At 42.0% G+C, this 19,666-nt stretch overlaps 2 protein-coding genes across 2 annotated transcripts; both read right to left on the reverse strand.

Annotated features, from left to right (window-relative positions):
* Positions 1-10,410: 10,410 nt before the first annotated feature.
* Positions 10,411-13,656, reverse strand: LOC120833214 (gap junction delta-2 protein). The gene is made up of 2 exons (XM_040200103.2): positions 13,186-13,656; positions 10,411-12,427 (listed from the first exon to the last, which is right to left on the reverse strand). The coding sequence occupies exons 1-2, from the start codon at positions 13,254-13,256 to the stop codon at positions 11,584-11,586; spliced, it is 915 nt and encodes a 304-aa protein (XP_040056037.1). The 5' UTR covers positions 13,257-13,656; the 3' UTR covers positions 10,411-11,583.
* A 1,319-nt stretch (positions 13,657-14,975) lies between these two features.
* Positions 14,976-18,509, reverse strand: LOC120833408 (actin, alpha cardiac muscle 1). Its single transcript, XM_040200484.2, has 7 exons — positions 18,372-18,509; positions 17,850-17,988; positions 17,268-17,592; positions 17,026-17,187; positions 16,011-16,202; positions 15,377-15,558; positions 14,976-15,290 (listed from the first exon to the last, which is right to left on the reverse strand). Exons 2-7 carry the CDS (start codon positions 17,976-17,978, stop codon positions 15,147-15,149), a joined length of 1,134 nt encoding a protein of 377 aa, XP_040056418.1. The 5' UTR covers positions 17,979-17,988; positions 18,372-18,509; the 3' UTR covers positions 14,976-15,146.
* Between the last annotated feature and the right edge of the window lie 1,157 nt (positions 18,510-19,666).

Genomic DNA, 19,666 nt, shown 5'->3' on the forward strand with positions numbered 1-19,666 from the left:
GCTGGCAGACGTGGGCACCCAGAGGTGGGTGAGTGAAGAGGGCCAGAATGGCAAAAGTCGTGCCAGAACGGGGACATCCAACAAGGTCATGCAAACCGCGTCACCATGCAAACTTTAAAGGGACAAAAGGGCATTTGAGGTGACTGTAGACTCTTTTTAAAGAGTGATATCGCTCACTAAAAAATATTTACGCTTAGGCACACAGAAAAATGTATATTAAAGTAGGAGTGTTCTCAACTGTTATATTCAAAAATGAAGAACCGCCGGGCGGACAGAGGGCATCGAAGATCAAAAGGTTAAAATCAAATGTACAGTATTTAATAAAAGAGATGGTGTTGTGGTAAAAAGAACATCTCAGCTGAGGAGCCGCTGTTCTCAGCAACCAACAGGCCCCAGGTCAGTCCTTTGACCATCCCTAGTGCCCGTCTGTAGCCTCCACCAGCAAACTCCAGAACAATGGTTCCTACAGGTATTTATAACAATGCTTAAAGGTGTGAAAGTCAGTGTCCACACCTCTGGGAGTGGTCTTCTGGTGAGTTCAATGTAACTCGGATTTCGAATGATTCTTAGTCAATATCAGTTGTTGTTCAAGTATTTCATGCATGCATTCAAGTTGATTACATTACATCAAATACAATCATAACTGTACATTGGTATTATTCTATTACAGTTGCAGAATTACAGTGGTTTTACAATATTGTCATTACTTTATTGATTACACAGTTTCAGAATCTTTGCTGTATTCTGGTGTACACTATATGCATTTTTATTAATTTTATGAACCGGGTCGTCAGTTTATTTCTAATATCCTACACAACCGTATGTCATTTCTTAAAAAGTCTAACTACCCCATAACTACCACGTGGCGACCCTTCAATGGGGCTTTTGAGTGAGTTGTCTTAGTTGTTAATGTTGTGAGGACATTCTGTTGTGCCCGTCCCTTTTCCTTGGGAAATATTCTCATGGCTTCTCCACACATAAAGGTTGCTTTGTGTTTAAGTGTCTCCGGGGCTTTGATGATTTTAGCGCCTCATTTGGCAGGATTTTACCACCTTTCAACTGTACCCGTTTCCTGCCTCGGGGTTGTCTTTTACATTACTTATTTCATTTTGAAACTGATCCAGAATGTGTCTCTGCATCCCAGGGAACGTGATCATGACGATGCAGGTTTCATAACATTTTCTAATCTAATCTGAGATCTTGTGTTTCTTGTCTGTTAGCCTTGTCACTGTTCCCCCAGATCTCAAGATGAAAAGATAATGACAATTTAACAAAGAGATACCAAACCGCATTGTAAATTAATTCAATGCTCATCTCTGACCTCAAAGATCGGTATCGCCTACAGTAGGGAATTTTTCTCGAGCAAAGTTGCATCTCCGCTCTGATGAATTATGCAGTTCAGGATCGTTTTGGGGGATTTGAGCTGCTCCGCTGTACCCGGTGTAGTAGTAAACACTGCATGATTTATCAAAGGCTAGAAACAGCTTGTTTGACTGCTGCAGGTTCCCGCAGAGGAGGGGAGCAACTTGCATTGCAAGTATTCGGCTGCTGCTAGTTAATGCTGGATGGCACTGGCTCCGTCTGCATGAGTGAGGTCATATCTAAAAAGAAGAAAGCTGTGGTGAAGTCACGTCTGGCTGGCTGGAAGAGACAGCAGACTGAAGAGAAACACGCCTGAGGCCTCATCCGCTGCTACTTCATCGTCCCATTTCCCCTTTTTCTCTTCATCTCTTACTCTGTCTTCCGTCCCTCCCATTGAAGTGTAATTTGATGTGTAATCACCCCCCAGCCCGCCCTATTTACCCTTGCTTACCTTTCCATAGCTCTGGTCTTCTTCTGATTCATTCACAGCTCTCGTGATGAGGTACAGAGATGGTGTTAGTGCAGGTCTGCACTCATGAATGTTTGAGCAGGAATTTCACACTCTATTTCAGTCATGGGAGCGGCCAGTGCAAGAGTTGAATGAGCATTTTCATAAAGTAAGTGTGCATCTTAGTCTGTGTGTGTGTGTGTGTGTGTGTGTGTGTGTGTGTTTGTGCATGTGTGTGTGTGTGGGCTTGTGCCTTCCATCCAATGAAGAACAAGTTGTAAATTTGAGAAAATACTCAAATAAAGCTACATTTTGAACAACCTAAATGAATCATCTTGCAAAGACAATAATTTCATAATAATCACCCTATTATGAAGACATTAGGCCTGTGGAGGAAATATTGTAATGAATTTAAGATCTTCACTACGAGCAACAGATACCAAACCGTTACACCTTAAGTACACCTCCTGCTAGAAGGAGAGCACGAATTGTCCTCGAGTAAACTGGAAACGGGGAGAGACAGTGATGATAATAGTCATGAATAGTCATGTCTTTGCCAGATGTGGGATGTCCCCCCGGGGGGGAACTCTTGTGTGTGCTTCAGGATTAATCGTTTGAATAAAAGGAAACATAATTAACACCTTCCCTCTTGCTTTGATGGATAACCAACTCTAGCCCCCTACACACACGCACACACACACACACACTCACACACACACACACACTCACACACATATACACTTGAACATTACGCCTTTAGCTGAGATGAAATACTGTACATTGGCATCGTTTGGCATTGATGGCTCCTGTCTCTCAACTGCAGACCCGTCAATGTTTCCTGGGTACCGTTGCAGCGGATACGAGGCGGGATGCCAGATGAAGTTATGATTGTGACTGTGCAGTACGACTCAGAGGGAGAGCCATGCAGTTATTGAGTCTCATAGACGTACAGTATGCATGCACTGTTACAGGTGTAGACGGAGGATGTCATCCCATACAGACGGCTGCACTCTAATCTAGTGTGTGGTTTATATCCTTTATATACACAATTTCACAAGACAGTATTTGTTATTTTGAAGAACCGATCAGAATGTATAGTTCATTCGCTGGGGAGAGAGTTGTGTCAATTTAATCTAGAGAAATCACGGCTACACAATTAAAAACAGTCAATTTTCTTCTATGCCGCTGCTCCTTAGAGGGTCGCGGGGGCGGCTGGAGTCAATCCCAGCTAACAATTAACAACACGTTAATGATATGTTCTGATCGGCATTGTCATCGATCAGTTCATAAAATCAGATAAAAGCAGTTGCTAACAAATGCATTTTGTATCGCATTATTAGTGACTATTTTTGAGTCTTATTCAGGAACAAATGGGCTTATGCAGTGAAAATTTACGCACAAAGCAGAACAGATTACTATATGAACCATTATCTACTACAGACAGTCTCATATGCCTTCTGGCTGTTTATAAAGTTGTCAGTAATGACTTGGCTAGCTGCAAATAGCACTTGATATTCATGAGGCGATTCTACAATCCTGTATGTCAACACGGGGAAAACACAGCGTTCTGCCCACAATGGTTTGTTTTATCGTGTGCGCACGTGCGTGTGTGTGCGTGCGTGTGTGTGTGTGTGTGTGTGTGTGTGTGTGTATGTGAGCGAGAGAAGGCCCTGTTTTGTTAAATCATGGTCTACACATGAGCAAAGCAGAGGACATTCCCATTTGTCAGTGTGTGGTGCTCCAGGGGAGGACTGTGGGGGACAGCTGCTCGCTCAGGTCACGTGAACCCAAATTTCTGTTTGGAGGGAAACCAGCTTGTCTCCAGTTGTGCCTCCTAAGGCCATGGAAGAGCTCCCAGACCAGCCTGAGCCTGAGCAGCTCTTACTGGAGAGACACTGCACCAAGCAATGGAAAGAAAACAAAGAAATGAAGGAAAGAGAAAACACCTCGGTACAACTGGCAATAGATTTTGAGCCAGGTTAGATATTTAGAATCCTAAAAGCTCATCTTCAAAAGAAGACATTTGAGATGTGGTTCAGCCTTTTTGTTTGACTTCCATTGCAAATAATGGGCTGTGCTATATCATTATGCAAATGCACAAAGAATGCAGCACTCATCTTCCATCTAATGGGTGTATGGTGTAGGATGAATAAATACTTATAAACAAAATAGTTAGCTAATTTAAAACATGTTTTTCTCACGTCGGGGTAGCGAAAGCAGAACTCAATCGCAGATTTCCAAACAAAAAGTACTTTAATCAAAAGCCGACAGGGATCCAGAACTCACAAACTGGGTGACGCCAGGGAGCCGGGATGGACGCCAGGCGTTGGTGGAGCCGGGATGGGAACCAGGCGTCGGGGAGCCGGCGTCGGGGAGCCGGAGTCGGGTCAGGCTGAAGTCGGGAGAAACAGACCTTTGGCAGGTAGAGCCCATCTCTTTGCTGCTGGTGTATTGATCCCAGAAAACCAATAAGCCCTTTCATTAAGGATTTCAATGCATCAGCCCCCTGAAGCCACAGTACCTTCCTCTGGCCTCACAGGCCTCGTGCAGGTCATCCCACCTAGGTAATGAGGCTTGGCTTTCCTCTCCAGTTATTGCAAATAAGTGGGTTTACCCCAGCAGACCACTGTGCTTTCATACAAATCAGTGGATCTTTCTTAAACGTTTTTGAATTATTTCCATTTTCATTTAATTTTTCTTCATTTCTACAATCTAATAAACAAATAAATATAGTGTATTATTATATATTAAATATGTAAGTTTATGAAATCCTCCCCACTTTACCAGACATTCCCTCTTAACAAATCCCTCTTAACAAAGGTTATGCTATTATTATGTAATCTATTTCATGCCTTCTTTTCAATTTTAATTTTGTCTACAATATTTAGTCCTTGCAGCATCCAAATGCAGTGTGTTGATTATGAAATCATAGCAGTGTAAACCCTTGGCTGTAAAAACAAGCTGGCAGATGAATCGCACAATCAACACTTGCTGCATGCCAAAGCCCGGCTGCTACCATCTCGTCAAACTAACTCATTTTACAGCTTCAAAAGAGAAATGAATGACACTTGCATTACCATTGATCTCTCGTTACCAATTGGTGTTTCATGCACACATTACAGGTGGCTTGCAGCTAAAACAACTTCTGGCACACAAAGCTGACGTTCTTCTGGGAGTTGTGTATGCAGCTTTTTTATGTGAGTGTGTGTATGTGTGTGTGTATCGGCTTGGATGGAGGCTCGCAATATTTCTCAGACTAATTAACACCTCGGCAACAACAACACCAGCATACGTTTCTGCATAAACCTCCCAGAAGCTGAGTTTTCAGTTGAAACCCTGAGGAGGGAGCAGCTCGCCATGTGTGCTTGGAGACTTGTGGGAATTGTGGGCAGAGTGCTGGTGTGTTTTTGAGTATGAGTGTCCTACCAAAGGTCATATTGGTCAATTGTTGCGTTTTTATACGCAACAATTTATTGGAGTGTTGTTGGTATATATAGCCGACAGCCAGCTTGGGGTCAGCGCTAGCAACTACATCATATCGACAAGATGCACAAAGATCAGAGATATCAGAGTTTTTATGGCAAACAGACAGGTGTGGGATGCTAGTGTCTGACTTTTGATAAAGAATATGTGACATTTTTTGTCATCTTTGTCCGTCTTGAAGCTCACGTGTACAGGCAGTATAATATTAAAAGTCAATAAGGCCCATAATACAGAATTAATTTTTAGTATGCTGTATGTTCTGAATGGGAGAGTGAGATGTGTTTTTCCCATTTTTGGAACATAAAAGAAAAGTCTGATCAAGAAAATGTAAAGATTATCCAGTGCAGTGTTTTGGATGCGTGATAAATAGGTGATTCAGGAAGTAAACAAGAGGAAGCATATTTTTCCTGAACATTAGAGTAACAGGCTGTGTGGATAATGACATTGAATCCTTCTGCAAAACCTTCCATCATGCAAACAAAAACTAAACATCTCAATTAAGCAACACTATATTCATAGTATAACTAAGTAAAAGTGAAATATTCAGGCGTCGGCAGAGAAGATGTAGTGACCAAAGCAGGAGCATAAAGAAGTTATTTAGCTGTTTTCTTATTGCATTTCCACATGGATGGACTTCACAAAAAAAATGCTACACTACTGTTTCAAATTGACTCAGGGTAGTCTGACCTGTAATGTTCTATAAAAATTCTATTAAAGCTATTGAAATATTAAAAGTTCAAATGAAATGTGTTTTGCTTATAAGAGCTTAACTGATGCCAGATTTATCTCAAATCCCCAACCAATTGTATTTTCAAGCATTGGTTTAAAACCAGAACATGGTGTTTCTAAAATGTGCTGCATCTGTATTAGACAAAGATACGCAATGAGAAGTATGATCTCTTCTTTGAGGATGAGTAAAGCAGCAGCTACGTGATTATTGGTGAAGTGACATCCGATCAAAACGGGAGTGGGGGGGTGGTGTACGGTAGAAAAAGGGAGAGAACGGAAAAACACTGAGGAGGATGAGAGAAACGCTGAGGGAGGAATCTTAGAAGGGTTTTGTACAAAGACAAACGTGAATTCTTTCCCAGGAGGGGAAAAAAATACGGAAGGAAAAGGAAGGAAGCAGAAACAGAGATACCAGCAGAAAATCAAATGAAAAAGAGGAGACGGCGCGTGGCTGGTTCACACACAGTGCAAAGGTAAACCCCAGTGAGGTGGAGTATGACGAACAGACCAAGCAGCAGCAGAGGAGTCAGTGAGTCCGACAAACACTGTGTAATCTCACACTCCCCCTGGGATCAACACGGCTGAACTCACCATCAAAGCAGCAATTTTTCATTGTTTCTTTTGCTCTTTGTTTGCATTTCATTACCCGTCCTCGTTATTTTTTTTTTCATTCTTTTTTTTTATAGCAGCAGCTTCATCGCTCATCTCGCTACAAGTAGAAAGGTGGTAATTTTATTCAGCCACAAATCTCACAAAACAAGCAAAATATCTTGCATTCCTGTGTGCCTTTGTAATAAAAACTTTGTGATTCAATTTCTCCTCCATGTGTAATTTCATTTCAATGGGGATTGTAAATGAATAGCTCCGTGCTTCTCCCTCGGTGTCCCTTCTTCCAATGCACTCTGCTTTCCCTTTACCTCCTATATCGGTCCGATCGGCCAGTGGACGCTCCGTGTCCGATTAAGACTTCCCAGACATTGATTTTTATTGGCTGTGTAATGGTGCAGAATCTAAACACTTATCAGCGTCAATGTGCTCTATGTAGTAACAAGCTGTTAGGGAACGCGGAGGAGGCGATGGGGCATGGAGAGTTGGAACGGGCAGTAAAGCAGTAGATCCAAGAATGGAAAAGAAACTGTGTGTAGGGTTTGCTTTTGGCTTTGCCTTGCCTGCTTTGCGTTAGTGACAAAATACTTTTGAAAGTTGGTGCACTGTGGTGAAACGTTGTACCATTCAGAGGGGTTTGGCCTCCAAATGCTGGAGGCTCATAAGGGAGAAATGCTGAATGTGGAGAAAATTATCAAAGTTCTAACTTCACCCAAACTAATTCTAGCTGGACCTGACCTTCAGGTTGGCTAAAGAGAGGATGGTTGTGTCAGATTTTTGGGTTTGGGTGCATTGTGTCCTCACCCAGGTGCACTGGCTGTTCCACTGCGACCCTCCGGTTGACAAATCTGTGTATAATCCCGTAAAGTTTTTAATCCCGGGGTCACATTTTTAAAATGGATGAGAAATTAATCTGCTGTCATGTCGGTCAGGTATATTTTGACAGTTCCAGTGCTTATTTTCAACCAAATCCTTTTTTATGATCCAATACGGCCCAACCACCAACCAAACCCACCTAAATCCCTTTGTACAGACTCCGTCAAATGTTCTCTGTCCTTTTGTCCTTGTACGGTGAACATTTCATTAAAATAACAAAACACCCAAAGCACAGATCACAAAAAGAAGTTTTCCCTGATCTTCTATGAAGCAGCAGTGATGAAGAGACAGAAAGCGTCTTCAAAGCCAGAACAGATGCTTTTGCGTTGCTGGCAAACAGAAACTTAGAAGTTAGAAACTTGGTCACACTGTAGAAATGCGTTATTTCTTCCGCCTCCACATGGATGCAAACCTCAAGTATATTTTGTTTCAATGTCTGCCATGTTTGCCATATCTGCCTATGCCATCCTATGCCATGCATATGTGCTGCAGTAACCGGGCTAATTTCATTGCTTCTGGCTGAGTGGATCAAGAAGACCCACATTCACTGTTTTTCTTCTGTTTTCTCTCCCCCTTTCATGCACTAATCTGCACAAAAGGCAGAATTAAAGCTCTGCTCCCCGGAGCCAGCATTCTCTTTTTAGATTGGTAAAAGAGGAGAAATTGGGAGGACATGCTTATTTTGTGGCAGAGGGAATTCAGGATTCACTCTGAGGTGAAAGTTCTGCTTTAATCTGTGACATTTTTTTAACTGCCACACTGAGCAGAGGCTGCCATAAGAAAAAACATGTTTTAGAATTTCCATTTCAAAATAACTGTCCTCTGCTTACATTTAGTTGGTCGGTTGTAGTGAATTTAGTGTAGTGAAAAACACTTTTTGTATTATCCGGCCCCACAGAAGTAAAATCGTTGAGTTTGCATGTTGCATAGAAATGTGTACGGATTGCTGTGTTAGGACACAAAATTTGAATGCCAAATATTCCATTCGCTTCAACATTTTTGAACATTCACCAATATAATATTATATCATGATGATACTGGAGAATAAGACTTTTTATACTGCAGAAATAAAAAAATAAAATGTTTGTTTACTGCCTGATGAATTAAGAATATTTGATTACATTATAGTTAAACATTAGACTTTGCTTATTAGTGCTTACATTTAATTATGGAATATTTTCCCTGTTATATTATGTTAAGCATTAAGTGTGTGCACATGTTAAGACATTTAATTGTAATTTTTTTTTGACAATTAAACATCCACAAAATGGATGGGTATAGCATATGATAACTTTAATAAAAAATCATCTTTTAATCCTGAATAATGATGGATAGCGTTATGATGAGGTGGCGCACATAGCTCATGAAAGTAGTTTCTTTGTCATGTAAGTGCCTTCCAGCCACACAGTACACATCCAGGGAGATATTAGGGTGTCTCTTTTTCGGAGACTCACATTAAGAGAGGAAATACGTCTCTAACAATCGCTGCCTTCACCCTTAGCACCTGCAATCACATGAAATTGGAGGTGTTCCTTTTGCCTTGTAGTCTTAAAATAGCTTATGTGCAGCATGGATGTCTTCTTTTGCAGTTGTCAGGATGGGTATAAGGCCAGTAGGACCTTGAGATTACTGCATTTGCAATATTTTAGATGCGCAGATCTATACCAAAGTGTGCATATTTTACATACCATCTGCCAGCCTCTGTGTGGGCTGTAACCTGACTGTCACGACTACAAAAAATGCGCTCACAGGTAGATTGTAATCTCTGGTGAGTATGACATAAATGCATGACAGCATAGATAATTGCATTGGAACATACCTGAACAATTTTGCCACTTTGCTGGAGTTTAAATGCAAGCTGAATTCATCAATCAAACACTATGACAGTTGAATGCAAGCATTGTGCTTTATTTTTTTATTATTTGTCGAGGCTGGTGAATAATTTACCTTTTAGTTATGTGATGCCGTCAGGTATCCTTCTGTTTTACAGGTTTTGTAGTTGGAAATAAAGGACAAGCTAGATTCTTAAAAAAAATACAGATGCAGAGAAAAGAGAGGGAGACCAATATGCATGAGGCACCGCATTGCATCAGATTGAAGTTGACAAACTGTCTTTTTTTTATTTTTCAATTTCCGTTAATTTCATGACTTTCATGAGGGAGAATTCTCGGGTCTTTGCTGAGTTGGAGATGGAAGTGCTCTTCAATTTCTCTCGGTTTTGCAGGGGAATCATGAAGAGAAAAGACCTTCCCATATCACCTGCAACGGTCGGCATCACACATCTCATATTGTCTCTCTGTGTCTTTATTTCATTAGCAGCATCTTACCCTTGTGTGAGCATATTCTTAAGCGCTTTCTCTTTTTCCCCCTTGCTCCATCTTTTATTTTTGTTCTGACCTTCACAAGGAATACTCAACCTTCCCCTCTCTTCACGCTGCTTACTTACATCCTTTATCAAATGAGAGAAAAAGGATGAGCAGAGCTGAAGAAAGGGCAGCGCCGTCATTATTCAAAATAATAATTGACTTTATTACTGCGGCGTACAAGGCGAGTCCCAAACTAAGTTCATAGTAAGAAACTGAGAATATAGCCCATCATAAAGGCTGGGAGCAGGGATAGACTTGATGCACAGAGAAAACAAAAATCCTTTCTCTGTAATGTATCATAAGAATTGATATGTCTTATTGAAGCCGCATCAGCAGTACAGCACATTGCAGACGGATGAGGTTCTGTGCAAGGTGTGTCCTGCAGTGGGGAGTTTTTTTGAGTCAGTGGGCGTGGCTAAGATCTTCACTGCACCAAGGCAAAACCTCCACTGGATATATATATACAGTAGGCTATATCTGTGTGTTAGGTCAGGCAACACAAGTAGTAGCAGACAAAAAGTACTGCACCTCACACAATGCTGGTGTACATGAATCCCACTTTTATTTTCCACAGAAAAAAATGATGTTTCTTTTTTCTGGTTGGTTTTGGTTACATTGAAACCACTATGAAAAACCGTAGCACCGGAGCAGATTCCTATTGCCCATTCTTTGATAAAAATGTCAATTTGTGCTATTTTTCAGTTTTGATCAGCTGTGATTAGGGAGAAACATTTACTTGTTGAATATAAAAAGAGACTAGCATTTCATTTCTTTTTCCAGTCATTTGCAAAATAAAATGGAGAAAACTATATCTTGTAATTTTTTTTCTGTTTTCATTTAAATCACAACAAATACATTTAAAGCAAATAAAAAATTGGGAGGCATTTAGCATAATCCAAGCAGGGTATCAGCTTTCATGATGATTATTATATATTAATATATTTATATGTATACATATATATCATGTTTATATACACGTATGGCACTTGATTACACAAAAGCAAGAAAAACACTTCACAAATAAAAGCAGTGGGCGCTTTGGTGTGTCATAAATTAAGGAAGTCACAGACGTTAGCATGTGCAGCAAATTCACCAGATATTGTTTTGCAAGTCAGCTCTAAAGCAATGGAATGGTTACATATGTTAAGGTCAGTGGTGCAACACAGGCAACATAAAATATGAATTACGATGATGTATTTCAACTATCGGCCGTATAGCCAGTAAGGATGTTTATTCTATGCAAATATAAATCTGGATGATAGCACTGTCCTTTAAACACCGTGTATGATGCCATTTAATTAGATTGATGCCAAAAACAGTTAGAAAGAAAATGTCTTAAAAACACCGTCAGGTCAGTAGCACATTTTGGATAAGGTCAGGCCCTCAAGTGTTCACCTCGTAGTGCAATTTTTGCATTTACTCTCTTCAAGTACAGCAGAACAAGCCCACAAAGAGTAAATGTGTGAACACGTCCATTAAGCATCTTACAGAGTATAAACGTTACTAAAAAGTTGCATCAGTGCAATAATAAATGAGTCAACAAACGTGTAACCCACACTTGCCATGAAGTCCCTTAAAGACCAACCAACAAATCAAAGAAATCTGCCCACTCTTAAGGTCATAACGCGAATTAGGCGTGCGAGCTGTCCATCATGTCCATCATGGTTGTGTTTATGTTTTTTTTACATGTTTTCGCTGCTTCTTTTCCATGTGTTACACATAAGCAGAGTCACTGGACTGAGTGCGGCCGAAATTAGGCACACTCATCCTCGGCAAGTCCTTATTTCTGATCTCATAAATGGACTTCCGCCGAGCCTGCACACCGCGCACGGCGGTTTTGATTTTCCTCCAGCCCAAATGATTGAGTTCCGCCAGGTTCAACACCACGCAAAAGCCGCTGACCGCGAACATGAAGACCAGGAACACGGTCTTCTCCGTAGGTCTGGAGACGTAGCACTCGACATCTTTAATGCAGGGGTAGCGATCACATTCATACACCGACGGGACGTTGAATCCGTACAAGAAGTACTGACCCACCAAGAAGCCGATCTCCAGCGCGTTTCTGAAAACCACCTGGATGATGTAAAAGCGGGAGATGCCCTCTTGTCGCCTCATTTTGGACTTTGTAGTTCTCATTGCCGAATTTGGGATCTCCTTGACTTCTAAACAGTCCGGCTCGGCTTCTTTGGTGGAGTTCTCTGTGTTCTGAAGTACTCCGTTAACAATGGTGTTCTTTATCTTTTTGCTCTCGTCTCGCTTCAGTGAATCTTGATCCTTATCTAGCGTCAGATAGACTGTTGAGTACCGCCGCTCCTTCTGCTTGGCCGATTGATGCACCGAGTACGTGATAAAACAAAGGCTCGGGGTGCACACCATGATGATTTGAAAAACCCAATATCTAATGTGTGAAATGGGGAATGCCTTGTCGTAGCATGCCTGGTTGCAGCCCGGTTGTAAGGTGTTACAAACAAACATGGTCTGCTCGTCATCATAGACAGTCTCTCCAACTATTGCTACGATTAGAATCCGGAAGATGACCACCACTGTTAGTAGGATCCTAAAAAGCAAGCAAACAAACAAACAAACAATGTGAAAATAAGTGTAAATATATGTGTGATCACTGATACAAATGTGGTTCGGTTGTGCGCCGCCTCGATGGCTGCAGCGCTCACAGTCCAATTCGGGATGTGTGAAATTTGGGGAGCTGTCCAGTGCTGAAACAGGACGCTCTTGAGAAGAGTGAGTGTGTGTGTGTGCGTGTTTTCTTCTTTTTTTACTGTATTCTTGTTAATATGCGCGTATCGTGTCTGTTTGGTGTGAGCTTTCTGATTAAACGGCTGGAATGAAATGACACGTAAACAATTGCCATTGCTTTAATTGTGTAAATGTGTGAGCTTTGTCAACCGAGAGAGGTAACAACGCCGACTCTCTCTCAATATCTTTCTGCCACCCGTGAGTGCACAACCACCACACAAACTCACCAACACCAAACATCGAAGGGATAAGTGGAAGGCTGAAAACATTAAATGCCGTGAATTTTAGTTTGGTTTATGCGGGTCGCAACACCATCCAATCTTCTGAAAGGACAGCTGTCAACTCGTTTACTTAGCTGGCTCGGTTTGAAGAAGGAAAAAAAGGGAAAATCTGTGAAAGAAGAGAGAAAAATCCACAACACAGACACGAAGCACTGGGCACCATGCTAGAGGAGATCCTTGAGGCACAACACAGAAACGGGGGACTGGGAACCATGCTAAAGACGATCCTGGAGGCTGCTGCGTTTCTTCGGTCGTTCTTGGTTTCTGTTGATCATCTTACCTTCCTATCATAGTAGAGTGCTGCTGGACAGCAGCCTCCAGGAGCCTCTCTAGTATAGTCCATTCCCCCATTTCTGAGCATCCGGAGAAGACTAGCGCACAACGGCACTCTTTTCAAATCCCTCCAAAAAAAACGCGTTATTTCCCGTCCTGTTTCTCTCTGGCTCGCGTGGTTTTCTGTCTCCAGAGCGTCCGGTTTTAGCTCAAAAAATGCATCCGTCACGGGATGCTGCTGCCGTCCCCGGTTTTTTCTTCGTCTCTCTGCGCGCTATCTGGTTGATTTTGTGCTGTGCGCGCAGCGCCAGTATGCGTCCTGCTGTGTGTTCCGAGCGCTCCGGCGACGTTGCCACACTCTTGTCATGGGAGTCCGAAGGGCTGATTACTATAAGCCCTCCTATTTTCGATCTTCAGGTCAGGTTGATGGGCTGCGCGCTGCGTCTGGATGGAGGGAGGTTGGATTTAATGTCTTGCCAGCGTTAATCCGCCTTTAAGTAGTCTCCCCCCCTCCCATGCGTCACGTACGTGCAGACAGGTTGGTGGAGCGCAGCCAGGAGCACCAGGACTTCTGATTTTCAGTATTTCAGTTTTATATGTACAGTTTAAAAATCAGTGCATGCAGTTGTGTACGATTGCCTCCACAGTGTTTACGTCTTCTCCATTTTACGCATTTTCCCATGGATAGCTCCAAATGAGAATCAAACCCCCAACCCTGGGCGTTTGTTATCACACTCGACTCACTGAGCTGCAGAACCACATGTGCACTATAGCGATATTGATCATTCCGGGTACAGGGTCATGGTGATCTCCGTCTTTTGATTAGTGTAATGCAGATTTGAAAAATAAGTGCAACCAGGCCAATATATGTGCACTACCACAATATTTTAACAAAAGCTTGTGATTATATCCAAAACATATGGGGTATGCAACTTAATAAATGGAGACAATCTTCTGTCTGGGAGCGGACTGCGTTGCTTGCAAGAACAACCCCTCCCCATTGTGCAGGCTGCTGGCCCGGCTGGTGGAGCTGTTGTTTTTACCTCGGGCAAAGATGATGTTCTGCAAACAGTGAGTGAAAGTACCATCCGAGTTGCAAATCGCCGCCTGCCTGCTTGCCTGTCTGCTTCTCTCTCTCTCTCTCTCTCTCTCTCTCTCTCTCTCTCTCTCTCTCTCTCTCTCTCTCTCTCTCTCTCTCTCTCTCTCTCTCTCTTTGTGTGTGAGTGGAGGTTTAAAAATAGAAGCAAAATATGTGACCCCGCCCTGTAGCTCTCTGATATTTGATCAATTTAGAACGCTGCATTGCACTAATATAGGCTATTGTGTGGTTTGATCATAATTATTAGAATGCAAGTCTCTCTGTCTATATCGGTCTGTCGTATTAACATACATTTGTTATTTTATTTATTGCATTTCTGATCCGTTATCCTTATCCGTTTTTTTTTATTTTTTATGAAATAAAATAGCCATATATTCCATCTATTATTAAAATCATATAAAATGTATCCAGTAGGTTTACAGCTATATATGAGAGTATTTAGTTTAATCTGGGAAACTGGGGATTATTGATCACGTGACAGCAGTGTTTTACTCAATGAAACATTGTGCGGTTAATTTCTCCTGAGGTGGCTTATCCGCTCCGCTCACTGTAATCTTTTCTAATTCAAATCTTTAATAACCTTTACTCATCCATCACGTGACAGAAGGACATAGCCTCACTGCTTTCGAGAGACGGAGGGATTTTTATAGATCCTAAACCGCCTCTTCAACCCCCTCCCCATACGGATGAGACTTAAATAAATAGACACACGTTTATTTATAAACCTGTACATGGCCACATATAAATGCACTTCAATGTAAACAAAGCATTTGACGACAACACACAAAGTAGCTCTGGAGCCACACATTGGGTTGTTATCACAAAAAGGTGACTGGAGGTGAGGGGGGGGGGGGGGGGTCGTCTGGCGCTTAGAAACACTTCCGGTGGACGATGGAGGGTCCAGCCTCGTCGTACTCTTGCTTGCTGATCCACATCTGCTGGAAGGTGGACAGAGAGGCGAGGATGGATCCGCCGATCCACACCGAGTACTTCCTCTCAGGGGGGGCAATAATCTAAACACAAGCACAGGCGTTAATCTTGGAAACTGGAATCTGCTGCGGGGAAATGTCACATTCATATTCAGAGAGCCCTCGGTCACCTTAATCTTCATGGTGCTGGGAGCAAGAGCAGTGATCTCCTTCTGCATGCGGTCGGCGATACCAGGGTACATGGTGGTTCCGCCGGACATGACGTTATTGGCGTACAGGTCCTTACGGATGTCGATGTCACACTTCATGATGCTGTTGTAGGTGGTTTCGTGAATGCCAGCAGATTCCATGCCTGGGGGGAAACGCGGCGCAGAGTTTAGTGGCATTTACGCCCCGACGCACGTCGGATCCGTCGTCAGCTGTCGTAACAGGTGCTGAAATGGACAGCTCCGCCACGGAGCGCCCCGCGGAGTGGATGTGAACAACAAACCCCTGGTTGGATCACTTATGTCTATTTACCAGATGTGTAACCTCGAGGGTCGATTGTCTGGTGCAACTTTTTAAATTTCGACATTACTTCCATACTGTTTTAAAATGATTTTCTCATTATGCTGGATTGTCGTTTCTTTTTTGTTTTAATACAATAATATCCTTATTATGTAGAATAACATTAGACACATGTCTCACAGGAAAGGTATTTGTTTACAAGGAACATTATTATTCCACACTTGGAGCAAACTTGAAATTAAGTTAAAATGATATTTATATATAAGTCTTCGATGTCATGCGCGCGTCTTTACGCACCAACAAATGAGGGCTGGAAGAGAGTCTCCGGGCAGCGGAAACGCTCGTTGCCAATGGTGATGACCTGACCGTCGGGCAATTCGTAGCTCTTCTCCAGGGAAGACGAGGAGGCTGCGGTGGCCATCTCATTCTCAAAGTCCAGAGCCACGTAGCACAACTTTTCCTTGATGTCACGCACGATCTCGCGCTCAGCTGGAAGGGAATTATAAATCAAGTCAGTAAATGTAAATGTATATTCACAAAAAAGTGACCAAAAAAGCTTAAGTAACGTGTGTAACAGAGGAAGGAAAACACTATATGGGTGGATTATAACACGTGCGGGAAAGTATTTTCAAATTCTTTTTTCAATTATAAGTACTTTCTCCAAAAGAAAAGTACATTTCCGTCAACCAGCTTTAACATGGGGTTAAAGGAATGGAACAACAGTAACATTCAGTGGCAGCTGGTGGACAATTTTCAAAGACTATCCAATCAATTTCAGTAAACATTCCACAATCACTTAATGCAAAACCGTGAAGGTATCAAAAATGCGATACAAATTTGTAGTTCAGTGTTCAACATTAATTGCAACACAGAAAATAGTTGTAAATTAAAGTTTAACAATCGTATTTGTGTCACCCTCACAGGCAATTATATATTTATATATAATCAGCAATTAGCTAAAGTGCTTTCTTTCAGCCAAAAGGAGCATGAAGATCTGCGTGTCATAGCACGTTCTGTATCATATTTTACAAATAATACTGTCCACATTCCATAATGAAAAAAACATACATTTTGTCATGTTTTTATAATTTAATATTATCTTTTATTTGATTTGTTTCTTCTTTCTTCTGTTTTTTGGGCTCAGGGAGGGGCACTCAACTCTTCTAATGAGCAGGCACCACTGTAACATTTATTTCTTTTTTGAATGTTTGGATATTTTGGGTTGTGGTGTCAATGAATTGAAGTAATGATACATTGAACATAAAGTATTGTTAAATGATACTAGCAAAGTATGAATGAATAGTCCACCTACCGGTTGTGACGAAAGAGTATCCACGCTCAGTTAGGATCTTCATGAGGTAATCTGTGAGGTCACGACCGGCCAAATCCAGACGCATAATGGCGTGAGGAAGAGCGTAACCCTCATAGATGGGCACGTTATGTGTCACACCGTCACCAGAGTCCAGCACAATACCTAAATAAGCATAAGTGAACATTTAGTTCTATGAATTAAATCACTGAAAAAAAAATCGCATCAACCCCTCATTTGTGTACCTGTGGTACGTCCAGAGGCGTACAAGGACAGGACGGCCTGGATAGCCACGTACATGGCAGGTACATTGAAAGTCTCGAACATGATTTGAGTCATTTTCTCTCGGTTGGCCTTTGGGTTGAGGGGGGCCTCCGTCAGCAGGGTGGGGTGCTCCTCTGGCGCCACACGCAGCTCGTTATAGAAGGTGTGGTGCCAGATCTTCTCCATGTCGTCCCAGTTGGTGATGATGCCGTGCTCGATGGGGTACTTCAGGGTCAGGATGCCTCTTTTGCTCTGTGCCTCGTCACCGACGTAGGAGTCCTTCTGTCCCATGCCAACCATGACGCCCTGATAACGCACAGTGGAACTATGTGATGTGGTGGAGAACTTCTACCATCACAGAGTGTCATAACGACCAGGCCACGCAGAATAGAACTTTCTTCAGAATAATTAGTGACCAGTTTCCCTATAAGTTAACAGCTGGAAAGAGAATGCTTACTATTGGTGCGCAATTACGCACTGCACACCTACTCTGGTTGTGTGATGTAAAAAACTAAGTGATGATCATTGAGCTTTTGTTGACTCCATTGAGTAGTTTATTTTACCTGGTGACGGGGGCGACCAACAATGGAAGGGAAGACGGCGCGAGGTGCGTCATCCCCGGCGAACCCGGCTTTCACCAGGCCGGAGCCGTTATCACACACCAGGGCGGTAGTCTCTTCGTCGTCACACATTATGTCAGCTCTGTAACACACACGGCGGTGCGTTCACACACCCACACAGTGGCACTGTTAGATGCGCTAACAGAATCATCGGTTTGTTTGCTATGAGTAATTTCCATATCGGACACAACGAAGCCAAATGACAGTTGTGGCTGATGCTGATATTATATAATTACGACGTTCAAGGGTAAGTATGATAACTCACTAGGGCTGTAAAGCTGTAAAGTTAGTAAAGTTTTGGTTAGTTTTAATCTGCAAAACGAAGCTGATGAACTGCTGCCGATGTTTACAGGTGATGAGTTTTAGTAAGATATATTTTGCAAAGCAAAGGTGCAAGTCACGGTCATTTGTGGTATCGATAGTTTTGTTGTAAATCTTCTGTAAGTCATGCACAAGCCTACTCACCAGATCAGCACCGATCGCCGGGTCTTGGTAATGTGTAAACCGGGGGTATCAAACTGTCACGCCGGACCAATTTATAGCCAGAGACGTTTCCATATTTGGTAGCCCGTTGCCCCACTGACAACACGCACTCCATGAAGGGCATGGCCGATAGACCCCCGCGCGGACATCGGTGCCATGGCGCCAATTCAGGACAGCCACAGATTTCCCTTTGATCTTTCACCTATAGATCCAGACAATATTATACTTACAAAAGTTTTTTTTTAAATGTCTGGTCTCAGTATAATATAAAATAGCCCAGCTTTATCGAAGCCAAACTTGATGAAATATCCAATTGAATTAAGCACACAAGCCATCATCAGTAAACTCGATATAGATGTTAAAAAAATGGAGCCAACTTAATCACATATGTATCCGATTAACCAAACAAGAGTCTGATGACCTAAATAAATGAATATCCACGTTTTTTGTGTGACTTGTAAGGTCTCCTGCGCATAAAGGAGTTTAGACTGACATGAAGCCCCACAGTACAAAATGTGACCTCTTGTGCCACACAGCTGGTGTCAGCAGCTGTTTGACTCCACTCACCCACATTTCAGATGTGTGTGAACTAAGAGGAGGAAGTCACTGCTTTAGACCAAACATACGCATTTTAGTACAGTTTGTCTACCACTTAATTCACTTTAATAAACCCGTAAGCACATATTTTCATAAACAAATGCCTGCTTTTGGTGTCGCTATAGGGAAACAAATTATATTTTGCCGATATACCTTCACATAATGCCTGCATAAAATCTATACTGCAAATTATATGTTATAATTATATATCCTGTTATAGAACGTTAAAAAATCCTATATGGTCTATAAAAATCGGCATAATTTCCATATTTATAATGAGCTGCATAGACATTATTGAAGTGGTGGCCACGTAACATGCTGTGTCTGTATACGGAACATTCTGAAATGATTAAAATGAATGGCTTTATCATGCTTATGTGCTAATATGTCTATGAAATGAAATTTTATAAACATATGAGCACAAACGAAATGCTAACATTTTGCCAATGTCCTGTGAACAAATCTATAACTGCCAACACGCACTATTTGGTCAAAAAGAAGATCTGACAGAAAATAAATACTTGAGCCCAGGTATAATATCAAAGGTTATCAAGGATGCTTTGATTTAATTCTCCTTCGCGTATTTCTCTTCTTCTTTCTGAACACATACCTCAAACACCAGCCAATGGTCTGGTGATCACCGTTTTTATATAACAAAAGTCAAGGCAATGAATTTATCC

Source organism: Gasterosteus aculeatus, chromosome 15 (assembly GCF_964276395.1).
Source record: "Gasterosteus aculeatus chromosome 15, fGasAcu3.hap1.1, whole genome shotgun sequence".
Classification (NCBI taxonomy): domain Eukaryota; kingdom Metazoa; phylum Chordata; class Actinopteri; order Perciformes; family Gasterosteidae; genus Gasterosteus; species Gasterosteus aculeatus.

Bases quoted from the DNA above. Each gene is read 5' to 3' on its own strand.
- LOC120833408 (XM_040200484.2), bottom strand. From the start codon at position 17,978: ATGTGTGACGACGAAGAGACTACCGCCCTGGTGTGTGATAACGGCTCC. The intron at 17,188-17,267 runs GTACACAAATGA...ATGCTTATTTAG, and splicing joins CGCCTCTGGACGTACCACAG to GTATTGTGCTGGACTCTGGT. The intron at 15,291-15,376 runs GTGACCGAGGGC...GCTTGTGTTTAG, and splicing joins CCAGCACCATGAAGATTAAG to ATTATTGCCCCCCCTGAGAG.
- LOC120833214 (XM_040200103.2), bottom strand. From the start codon at position 13,256: ATGGGGGAATGGACTATACTAGAGAGGCTCCTGGAGGCTGCTGTCCAG. The intron at 12,428-13,185 runs GTAAGATGATCA...CTTGCTTTTTAG, and splicing joins CACTCTACTATGATAGGAAG to GATCCTACTAACAGTGGTGG.